This window comes from Diplotaxodon limnothrissa, linkage group LG14 (genome assembly GCF_057381915.1).
Source record: "Diplotaxodon limnothrissa isolate DT_005_m linkage group LG14, D_limnothrissa_male_GT1.1, whole genome shotgun sequence".
Lineage (NCBI taxonomy): Eukaryota > Metazoa > Chordata > Actinopteri > Cichliformes > Cichlidae > Diplotaxodon > Diplotaxodon limnothrissa.
In genome coordinates, this window is record NC_140609.1 from 13,811,901 (window position 1) to 13,823,950 (window position 12,050).

Below are 12,050 nucleotides of genomic sequence, written 5' to 3' on the forward strand. Positions count from 1 at the left end.
TTTGTCATTTCAACAATAATGTTGAACAACCTTTGAGAGGACAGTTTAAAGGCTTTTGGAAAGTTCATTTATTAAATGTGCTTCACTTGTACATGACATGTTGTTTCGGTCTCAAAGTGGAGATGACCGAAGCGTGCACCAGACAGAAGGGTCACTTCTTTTTGTATAGACACGTGTTAAGATATTCAGAAACATGTTTTGCACATCTGACGAACGTCTTTGTGCGCACTGCCCTTTGATCTGCTGTTCTGCCCTGATTGTATTCACCGTATTTTTGATTGATCCTCAGATGTCACGTGTCGCTATGATTAGCTGTGTGCCGCTATGATTAGCTGTGTGCCGCTCTACAGATCCTCAGCCTGTTGCTGTTGCTGTTGTTGCTGCTCAACACTCTCAGCTTACAGGATTTACTGACCTACAAAAGGGTTACTGCTGTTTTGGGCCTGCAGGTTTACAGTCGCTGCTGACTGTAAACAGAGCACACCTGTGGCCTGTCTGCACCTGACTGCAGCTGTGACCGTCACAGAGAGGGGATGCATTTCTGTAGCACACCTGTACACTTTGAAATTAAATAAATGTTTGAATCACCCTCAGCAGACACTTTATTAGATACACCTTGGTAGTAATAGAGACGTTTTTTGCCTTAATTCTTTGTGGCAAAAATTCAACAAGGTGCTGGAAACAGTCCTCAGGTTTTGGTTCATGTTGACATGATAGCATAAAAGAGTTGCTGCAAATCCATCATGTGAATCTCCCGTTCCATCACATCCCAAAAGTGTCTCTCTTGGATTGAGATCTGGTGACTGTGGAGGTTTATTTGAGTACAGTAAACTCACTCATCATCATCTGACCAGTGTTACATGGTGCATTATTATGCAAGAAGCAGCCATAAGAAGATGGTTTGACTGCGGCCATGAAGGAATTGACACGAGCAGCAACAGTACTCATGTAGGGTGTGATGTTTAAATGATGCTCAGTTGGTACTAAGGAGTCCCAAGTGTGCAAAGAAAATATCCTGACACCATTACAACACCAACCTGATCTGTTGGCACAATCCATGCTTTCAGGTCCTTTACACCAAACTGACCCTACCGTCCAAATGTTGCAGCAGAAATTCTGATCAGAACAATGTTTTTCCAATCTTCAGTTGTGCAGTTATGGTGAGCTGAATTGTGTCCTCAGTGTTCTCACCTTAGCCAACAGGATTGTGGTCTTCTGCTGCTGTGGCTCATCTGCTTTATGAAACATGTTGCATGTTCAGAAATGCTCTTCTGAATACCTTGGTTGTTATTCAAGCTGCTGTTGGCTTCCAATCAGCTTGACAATCTTCCTCTGACACCAAAAGGATATTTTTACACAGTGAACTGCCACTTACTGGATATTTGGTTGGAAAAGGAGACCTTTAGGTCTCTATAAACAATAGAGATGGGTGTGTGGGAAAATCCCAGCAGATCAGCAGCTTCTGAAAGACTCAGACTTTAACTATAGTGTTGTGATTAAAAGTTGCAAGCAGGGTTTATAACTCAGACATTACCAGCAGAGTTAATGATGATCTGCTGCTGTGAGGTGGTATTGTTTGTATTTTGTTTCTTCCTCAGTGGCAATCAGCTGTACTGCAGTTAGGAGCATTTAAGGCTCTTATGAGGAGACACGTTTGATCCTGGAGCAGCCCAGATTGGGGATTTATGTAATCTCAGCACAGTGGTTTTAGATTACACCGATTCATTTACTCACAAGTCCCGCAGCGCCTCCAACCATATCTCGGTGCGGTGGGGGAGGGTGTGGCTCAGGCTGATTCATTAGCAGTTTTTCCTCTTTTGTCTTTCATTGGCCAGAAAATCTAGGCAAAGGTGAGTGCCAACAAAGCACTTTAAAAAATACTCGAGTCAATCCTTTTACTGGAAAACAGTCCAACCCAACCCCTGCTCCTGAAAAAGAAAAATCAATTAGCTGCATTAGGATTTTAAATCTGATCCAACACACATGAAGGGGTTATTGCTTCTGTAAAATATGGTTATTGAGCCTACACCCGCTGCACCCTCCCACCACTGCGCTCTCATGCACATAAGGATGCCATTGTTTTCACTTGTCTGCACGTCATCTCCACCAGCTATTCACTTATTTCTTGGAAATCCTCAAAATCTGCCCAGCGACCACCGCGTTATCAGGTAAAAGGATTAACGGAGCAAAGACTAAAGTAATTTATCAATCAGTGACTGTTGTGCAACGTTGACGTCTTCCAAGAATACTAACATTTCTCAAACTAAGATCCAACGAGGGAAAGAAGGAGACGCAGTCACGCCATGGTCTGTATTAATGAGCTGAAATATTTATTTTTAAAAACTGAAAAAATAAAAACAAACCCACCAACATAGTTTTAGTATATTATACAAAGACATATTTCAATGTTGCTATGTGAGTATCTGTTTCTCTCTGACTACAGTGTGAGGCAGTTTGAAAGGCTGGCTGAGCTGGTAGGACTAAACAGACATGAACCAGAGAGAGAGCCAAAGAGGGAGAGAGAGGTTAATAAAAAGGTAATTTGGGCAAAAATAAAATAAAATAAAATAAAACCCAAAATATCACTCGAGGTGCAATCCAGTCTTTCAAGACACTTGGAAAAAAAAAATCCATACAAAGAAAATGCTCCTTTCTTTTATGGAGGTTTTCTTCTTCTACTGAAGTCAGCTACCAGATGTGTTGTCCAGATGTGGAAGAAGTGACAGACTACAGCTAAAAATCATTTAGTACAAAAAGACCTGGACTCAATAGCACTGCAGATAATACTTCTTATTATTATTGGCAAATACTATTCGACCAGCAGCTGTTAAATTACCCAGTGTCACAACCTTTTAGAGATATGCAGCTGAAGCGGAGCGTCCAAAACTAAAGTACGTTAAGACACAGAGAGACAAACCCCCACCACCACCAACCGCGGGTCATCGAATAGAAAGAAGGTAAGTAACGTGTTGAGGGTTGAAGATAAACGCCTGCTCGTCTCAGGTTTCAGAGTCCAGAGCCAAACGGCAGCTCGTCGGGTTCAGCAGGAAGTTAGGAAACTAACTGTTTTGTTTAAGTTAAACCGAATCCTTAAAAGCAAGCAAAATATTATTTCCAACAACAGGAGGCTTGTAGTTTATGTCCACAGCTACTTGGTCTTTAGGAAGCTATTGAAAAAACACTGCAGTTTGCTTTCGTCCCAGACCCCGTGATCCCTCTGTCACTCAGAGAAGGAATTCAGGGAAAATAACGGCAGTCGGTCCCCCGCTGTGCGTGGCGAGAGGCTGGGTCACGTGATCAAACCGGGCCGATCTAAAGGTTTGTGCAGCGGGAATGGCCTCGAGTCCTCGTTTAAGTCTGACTTCAAGAAAGGTCAAAGTTCTCATGGATATTTCTTCTCCTGCTGATTTATTGGGCTAAGCTTGTGACGAGACAGCAGAGGAGGGTCTCTGTCTTTACTGAACCGAGGAGCAAAACTCGTGTTTTGATGAAGAGAAAAAGACATCAGAACGAGCTCTATATTTAAAAAAAATAACGATAATAAAGAGGGCTGCCTCTCGCTACCCTGTTCCCCAGTTTAACCAGTATAAGAAGGAAAATCTGAAAAATCAGACCCATGTTATTAGTGTTTTCAGCAAACCTGCTCATCTAAACCTTCCCCTGATGCACGGCTACCTCCAATGATGTAGCATGAGGTAGTTCACAGGGACCGTGTGTGTGTGTGTGTGTGTGTGTGTGCTACTTTGCAACCCAACCCTCCTGCACATGGACCGTTCTATTTGAGCGCTTATTAATATAAAGACCAAAAATCAGGGGTGTGTCTGTGTGTGTGGGAGGGGTCGGTGTTTAAGTTAACAGTCATGGTCGTTACAATGGTGAGGAGGTGAAAGGCAGAAAGTCCAGCGAAGCGGACTCAATAAGGTGAGAACTCACAGTGAGAAAAAAAGAAGCGTCTCGGGCTCCCGCGGTTTCACGCGCAGGACAAAAACATCTGTTTTTAAATGGGAGAGCACGCCGTCTATGTTACGGAGACACGAATGTGGGCTGGGTGGACTCATCTCCCCCCTCCGTCCTGCTCCTCAGAGTTCGGCCTTTGTGCGGTGCGTCCCGGGATGACGAGTAGAACTTGTGCAGCGAGGAGGGAAACGACAATAAGAGACCTCGCCGCTGAGTTTTCCCAACACAGTCCAGGAGGAGGAGCGGGGGGGAAGGCCGCGAAGCCGGGCTGTGGGTCGTCTTTCACACCGTTCCTCGTGTGCACGTGTTCGTCCCTCCGATACCACTAACACCCCCACCCATCCTCCGCTGTTGCTGAGCCCTTGGTGCTGTCCTTTATGGAAGCTTCGGGACATGGGTGGAGAAGCGGGTTTAGAAAAGAAGCACCTTTTCATTTGGCTTGGATAACAGACAAACAAATAATAATTAAAAAAATAACAAGGGAGAAGAAAGGCTGAAAAGTGTGTCTATAAATAGAAAGAGGCAGACAGAAGCTGGTCTTCTGGGTTGAGGAGGAGTGGGGTGACGACACCGGTGGCGGGGATCAGCCTGTGCCTGTGGAGGACGAGGAGGAGACAGATCTTAAGTGTTTTTGTTGCTACGGTTTTTTTAAAACCGTGCATAAATTGTAACGCAGGTGCCCACCCTCTTCATCCTCGCCCCAGCCTTCTGCTACGCCGGCCAGTTCGTAATGCTTCTTCCTCAGCTCGCCGAGACGCTCTCGCTCCTTCTGCAGACGGGTCTCCAGCTCCAGAACCAGGACCTGTGGAGACGCCGACACGTTCACAGGACTGTTAATCACTTTCCCCTCTCAAATCCTGGAAAACGAAAAACTATAAACAGATCGGCTCGAAGCTGAACAAACAAGGGAGAAGACGACCTTTCATCGAGCAACAGCTGATGATTTATTACATTTAAAACTGTACGTAACGCAGCCACAGCTGCCAGCGTGGGTTTATGGGTGTCACGGTGTGATACAGATACAGCTGTTTAACTTTTCTCAAACACGGAAAATCCAACTGTCATCCAGGCTGAATTATGTCAGGCTCGTGTGTTTGTGTGTGAGTGAGAGAAAACCTTCTAAACAACCAGATGAAAGCTGTTGTTTAAACAGGTCTGACTTAAACTAAAACACACATCTTAAAATAGGAGCCCTGTGTGCGTTTCCAACAATGAGCTGTGTGTGTGTGTCTGTGTGTGTGAGAGAAGGTTCAGAGCTTCCCGTGTTTTTCTTTCAGTGTGGGTGAAGCAAAGCCACAACACAGACTCAAGTGTTCACATGAACCTTGGCTTCACTCACGATGAAAAACGAACCTTCAGAGTCTCGGATCGGCACGCCTACCCGAGCGGCTCGCTCGTTAAAAATAAGACTTTGTGATTATTTTGGGGCCAAAAGGGAGAGACTATTTTTACTCCACGTCCAATGAAAGGCACCTTGTGAAAAGCTTCTCGGATGAAGTTACGGTCACCTCCTGATTTAATTAAGACTGTCGGCTGCTCGCTCACCTGTGCATCCATCTCCTGTCGCTTGATCTGGGTGAGAGTCATGCTGGAGAAGTCCATAGTGTCTAGAAAAGACCGGCATAAATATTTTGTGGTTGTTTGGTTTTTTTTCCTTTCTTTTTTAAGGTAGCAGGAAATAGGAAACTAAAACTCACCTGTCTCTTCAATCTGGGACTTCCCAGACTTAGTGGAGGCCACGACGGCCGCGGTGGCCTGTGTGACGCCGCGGGACGCCTGCTGCAGGCGGTGCAGCTTGGTGCTGTCTTTGTCTGCTTTTACCTGCAGAAGGAGAGCAGCAATAATGCGAGAGACGTGAAATCTTTAACATCTTTCCCTAGAGTTAACTGCTAAAGTAACGTTTTCAGCTTTCTCAAAAAAGCTCAACTTCTTTGCTCACCTTGGAAGCAGCCACGAGCTGTGCTGTGCTGGCAGCAATTTCATGTGAGCACACCATCAGCTCCTCAAACTTCCCTTTGCCCTGAACCACCAGGTCAGCAGCATCCCTGCAACAACAACACAGTGCAAAACAAACTCAAGGGAAGCTCTGATTTTAATTTAAAGCTAGAAAGGAAGTGGAAACAGAGTTTTTATACACTGGAGATTTTTATAGTGTTAACGCGGCTAGCATCTTAAACCAAAGCACACATAGAAACAACGAAAACGACTCCTTAAAACATAAACTATACCCCACATCAGGGTAAGTGTTTATAGCATAACATTTACATAACATTAGATAACAGCCATCATTACTACAGGACATGAACAAAACTGTTAAGTTTGTCCACCTGTGGTTGAAATTCAAAGGTTTTTTTAAATATAGTTTTACTGGTTTCTTGTATTTGGCAATTCCACTTGTTGAAAATACAGCACTTTAAGCAGAGAGCGCAGCTCATCCTGGGGAACACTGACTCAGCTAACAGAGTCTGTACCAACGCCACATCTAGGAGGTTGCTTGGATGCCTGAACAATTTCACTTTGCTCCTTTTCTGCTTTGAACGACTGCCCGACCTAATCCCATCTCTAAGTGCGCCCAGGAACGCTTCAGAGGAAGCAGTCTGCATCTGCGATGTCATCTTCCCTGTCACTAGCCAGAGCTCCTGGGCATCACGCTCAGAAGAAACTAAAACTTTGTAAATAACCTCACAAGCCTTAAAGTGTTCGCTTTATCAATCTTCTTCTAAAATAAAATTAAAAAAAAAGTCTCCTCTTTGCTCATAATCATCATCATCAACAACTTTCCCACAGCAAGCACTCAGCCTTCAAGCACTTTAATACTTTGCTGTGAGGAAGACTCACAGAGGAGAGGAAGGCTACTTACACCATGACTGTAGCGCCCCATCCCACCGCTTTGGAGGCAGAGATCAGGCCCTCGGTCCAGCGTGAGTTCTTGGCATAAAATTCCTTCATGGAGGCTGCCCCCTGGTGGACAAACACCAAACATGTTTAAATTAGATGTTAGATATTGAGTTTATTTAAACTATGCTAAAATACCAGTAACATAAAGCTGCAGTGTGACTCACCCTTCCACTCTCCACGATGTCCCTTTGCAGATCTTTGGAAGACAAAATAAGCTCCTTGATGGCCTGCATGAGCTCTGTGCAGGAGGCCAAGATCCTGCAGAGGGCGACAGAGCAGAAGACAATCACTGCCTGCAGCTCTCCAGCTCAAGCAAGCCTGATGTAGCTCAGAAGCTGTACCTGCAGATATCTTGAACGCAGCTTGTAGCGATAGCTAATGCACGACTGATGCACCACTGACCCAAATCCTCAGTGCAGTTTGTGTGTTTTGTTTTGGTTACAGCTGTAGTGGCTGTTTGTTCCTCTGCATGATCATCTCCCACAGCAGCTACAGATTAAACACTTTTTTCCTTTTTTACATGAATAATTAAGTCACCCTGAGAGTTAAGAGAAAGTTTAATTAGCTTAATTTGCACACAGAGTTAATACACAGCCTGGATGAATACCAGAGAAACCTAATCAACCCGATCTTTTTTTATTGTGGGTCCGACAAACGGCCGACGTTTATTTAATGAGGCTGAAAAGACAGAATACTGCATTGAAGACAAGTGTCAGGCTGGCTTCAAATGTCAAGCTTTGTCCTGGTTTTGTGGTTGAATTTATGAAACTCTTCACACATCAGCACTCAGCAGGTGACTATCCGACATCTCGCGGTTGATGAAAACCATCTCCCTTTCCTTTCCCGCTTCATTTCCTCAGATTGCGCACATCAGAATACAAACAGATACCTGCAGGCTTGTGTCTGTGTTATTTATTCAAAATGAGATGGAGGAGTTCGCCGCTCTCTTAGGAACACTCGCCTCTGCCAAGGAGGCAAAACGCCACCAAAAAACACAACATTTGCACATTTTTGGTAATGTTTGTATGCGTGTGTGTCATTCTGACACTTTGTAGTGGTGTAGAGTGAGGTCATGTTAACAATCCATTAAAATTTAGCTCACATCTTCAAAGTTCACTTAAACATTTATTGGTGGAAAATTAACAAAAAGCCTCCAATTTAGAAACTATGATTCTTACAAGTGTGGGGTGTATCGTCAACGTATTGTGTCACATTTGACCTCTGACCTCTCCATCAAAATGTGTTATATCTATAAAGAAAGTATTTTCAGGAAATATACTGTAGTATCATGTTATATAGTGACTTCTAGTTATTTACAGCACTATTCCCTTGAAGGTAAACACTGCTTTGGTGAAGGTTTGTGGAGAGCTTCTTGTTGTTGAAGAAGATGCTGAGTTAGTTTTTGGAGATGACTCAACTTCTTCTAAAGTTCAAAAGCATTTTGCTGCTGTGCAGGAAAGAGAAACCAAAACAAAACCACCGGAAGTTAAAAAGCTTGAGGTTGAAGTTTGTTTCTAATTAGAGGTAAAATGTGGTGTTGTTGTCTGTGCTATGTTTGGCAGGTCTATATCAGAGCTTCAGTGCACTGTGTGACTGTTTGCTTTAGGAGGAGGGTGCTGCCTGGTTAGAGCGAGGACATTACATGACTCTGAACTCATTTAAAGGTCGCTGAATGTCCGCTCGTCCGAGTTTTACGCTGTTGCATGAGTGTAGAAAGGCTCACGGTTGCAGCTGCTTTAAAAGCCAGACAGTCAGTTATCTTTGGAAACCCACATTTAACTAAAAATGATGTTATAGGAAAAAGATAATCTGCTCAGCTTCCGTGCGGTGCCCCCCCTCCAAAAAAAACAAGTCCTAATCTGAGCATTACCTCTCGTTGACCTCCATCTTGATTCCTGTATCAACTGCTCGAGAATTGTTGAGCATTTCCTGTTGGCGCGCACAGAGGAGCATAAGGGGGGGAGAAGAGTGAGAGGTTAATACTGCTGCAAAGTCAAACAGGGGACAATGTTTTCACACTGGACACTCGCACAAACACCTGGTGCCTGATGACCAAAGTTAAACACCCCTCCCAAACACACTTATGCACCTCTATCCTGGCAGCGGCTGATTCCACAGCGGCAGAAGTGGCAGCCATTTCCTGCTCCACGAGGTCTCCCAGCTCCCCCTGCTGCAGCTCCAAACCCTGAGGACGCAATTTCTGAAACAGCGGAAAGTCAAGTATTCACATTAAGGGAGAAATTAGCCATCGTATCACAAAGCGGCTGCGGAGACAGAGCGACTCTTTATCTCTACCCACCTCTGCCGTGGCCAGGACGGCCTCCAGAGCTGCCTTCAGCTTGCCGCTGTCCGCTGCAGCGAGGCCGTCCTGCTGCTTCATCAGTCCCAGCAGAGCCAAAGCTTCAGCCCCGCACACCTTCACACTCTCTGACAGGGCTGACACACAAAAAGGGGCAGGAAGGATGCACGGGTTATAAATCCACAAACACACACACTAAGTGTTTGAGCTACCAGATTTATACTCTGAACTCTGGGATATGACTGTGCCACAAGCAGCTGAAGCTGGAGTGTTAATTAAACCGATATCTCCTCAGACGTGTCAACCGCTGCAGACGAACACTCTGACAGGAGGAAGCCAAAATATAACTCTGCAGCACCTGACAGCCAGATGATTTGCTCTAAACCAGGGGTGTCAAACTCATTTTAGTTCAGGGGCCACATGGAGAAAAGTCTATTCTCAAGTGGGCCGGACTGGTAAAATCATTGTATATATAACTTAAAAACAACAACTTCAGATTGTTTTCTTTGTTTTAATACGATCAACATAAAAATAAATCTAGAGCCTGTGGACAGTATGTTCAAAATAGTACAGGCACAACATAGCTAATAATCATAAAACATCAAGTTATTTGAAAATTCTGAGGACAAAGAACACACAAACACACAGTGCCTCAGTGATTCACAGACGTATATCACAGATCACAGAACTACATCAGGGAGTCTCATGCAGCACTTTCAGTGGGGTTGCATAGTTTATTTGACTCCTGATACCTGGCATCTTTTAGCTTTCACCAGCTCATCAATATCAGGCTTCACATCCTGAGCGTCAGCTAACTTCAGGATGTGCTCTTTACAGAGAAAACTTGCTCACAAAGATACACAACAGTTTTGCAGCGAGGGCTGTCAAGTTGGGGTAACCTGGCAAGAGATCCTGATAGAATGTGTTCAAGCAACCTGCGGCAAATTTGCCCTTCAAATCCGAGTCACACTGCAAGTCTATTATTTCAAGTTGGATCCGGACGGGCAGATCAAAGGGATTCACGGTGAACGGCGAGCAAAAAACTTTGAAGTCTTTCTCCAGTTCACCAAAAATCTGAAATCGTTGCTCAAACTAGTAACAGTCCCGTTATTTTATCTTTAAACCGCTTCATATCTGCCACATCGTGCACACATTTTTCAGACAGGGGAAGTGAGCTGCGTCTCCCACAATAACAGCTTCAACTTGAAAGAACGCATGCTGTCATAATACTGCGTGACAACTTTGTTGCGTCCTTGCAGCTGTTTGTTCAAGTTATTCAGGTGCTCTGTAACATCCACCATAAATGCAAGGTCCTGCATCCATTCTGCGGAATGAAATTCTAACACTGGTTTGCCCTTTTCTTCCATAAACCGTTTAACAACAATTTCTCCTCGTAAATCAAAGAAACGCCTCAGCACAGCACCTCGGCTCAACCATCTTACCTCAGTGTGGTATGGCAGGCCATAGATGTGGTCTTTCTCTCTGAGAAGACTGTCAAACTGACGGTGATTGAGGCTTCTGGATCGGATGAAATTAACAGTTTGGATGACCACCTTCATGACGTTATCCATTTTCAGTGACTTGCAACACAAAGCCTCCTGGTGCAAAATACAGTGAAAAGTCCAAAAATCACGTCCTCCATTTGCAGATTGCACTTTATCTCTGAACTTTTTTTACAACGCCTGCCTTGAAAAGCGCTATATAAATCCAATCCATTATTTCTTCCCGATCGTTGAGGGCGCACCATCTGTAGCCAGGCTGACAGCGCGGGACCAGTCCACTCCGACCCTGTCCAGCGCAATGAGCAATGAGGTAGCTAGCTTTCACTGCAGCATCACTGATGTCTGTGAGTAAACACAGACTGCTGTTTCTTCAGACCCGCCAACAGTTCATTCACCTTCTCTCTTCTCCGCTGCCCTTGAAAGTTGTCATATTTGTCGGCATGAAGACTCACATAGTGGCGACGGAGGTTATATTCTTTCAGCACTGCAACATGCTGGGAACACACCAAACATACAGCTTTCCCATTCACTCCCGTGAATAAATAGGAGGATGACCATTTTTCTTGGAACACTCTGCATCCACTTTTCTCTTTTTTGACAGAGACATATTGGGGCAATAAGGGTGCCAAAGCACATCAGGTTTAAATTTCGTGGGCAAAACAAAGTATCTCACAATTGCTATTGCGCCATCCAATGGACACAATTGGAACAGCAGTTTCTTTATTGAAAAATTGATGCTCATTTTTATACTTTACAAAATCATCTCATGGGCCAGATTAAACCCGTTTGCGGGCCTGATCCGGCCCGCGGGCCGTACGTTCGACACCCCTGCTCTAAACTGTAAACAGGCTCCACAGGCAATGTATGGAAGCACACACACCGAGTCAAAGCTAAGTGCTCCTCATTGATCCTTAGCCTCTGCAGCCTGTGGTTTTGACCCAGTGTTTAGGTTTTGTTTTTTTCTTTTGTTGCAGTAAAATAAGTGCTGGCCAGAACTCTATTATATTTGGGCATGTTTAGACTTGCCATCTCCCCGAGGGCGAAAACATTACATCTGCATGAAGTCAGCACTTTTGTTCTATTCTGGCCTGTTTTGGCTCACATTCTGTATTTAAAACACGACTAAAGAACTATTTGCGACTGCAATGTGAGTGTCCCGCCACACGATAAACAGACATACACTTAATGGTCACTTTATTAGGTACAGCTGTTCAAAAGCGCAAGTTAACGCATATTTAAATCATCAATGGACTTATGTGTGCAGACATGGTCAACATGAAGAACTGGGTAAAGAAGTAAGCTGTGGCTAAGAGGAGAGGGCAGCTGTCACTAGCTAGATCCATTTTCACACAGCTTTTCAGTGTCAGTGTTGTGGAAGGAGAAATATCAAACAG

The 12,050-nt window shown here is 44.4% G+C and overlaps 1 protein-coding gene across 1 annotated transcript in view; it reads right to left on the reverse strand.

Moving 5' to 3' along the window:
- Positions 1-2,314: 2,314 nt before the first annotated feature.
- hip1 (huntingtin interacting protein 1) overlaps positions 2,315-12,050 on the reverse strand; it is a 51,249-nt gene continuing 41,513 nt past the window's right edge. Inside the window, exons 22-31 of the mRNA XM_085371327.1 lie at positions 9,155-9,291; positions 8,945-9,055; positions 8,726-8,784; positions 7,020-7,113; positions 6,818-6,918; positions 5,897-6,002; positions 5,655-5,778; positions 5,503-5,564; positions 4,642-4,759; positions 2,315-4,551 (exon numbers count right to left, since the gene is read on the reverse strand). Of these exons, the coding sequence (XP_085227453.1) occupies positions 4,541-4,551; positions 4,642-4,759; positions 5,503-5,564; positions 5,655-5,778; positions 5,897-6,002; positions 6,818-6,918; positions 7,020-7,113; positions 8,726-8,784; positions 8,945-9,055; positions 9,155-9,291 (923 nt within the window). The 3' untranslated portion in view covers positions 2,315-4,540. The remainder of the gene's footprint in view (positions 4,552-4,641; positions 4,760-5,502; positions 5,565-5,654; positions 5,779-5,896; positions 6,003-6,817; positions 6,919-7,019; positions 7,114-8,725; positions 8,785-8,944; positions 9,056-9,154; positions 9,292-12,050) is intronic.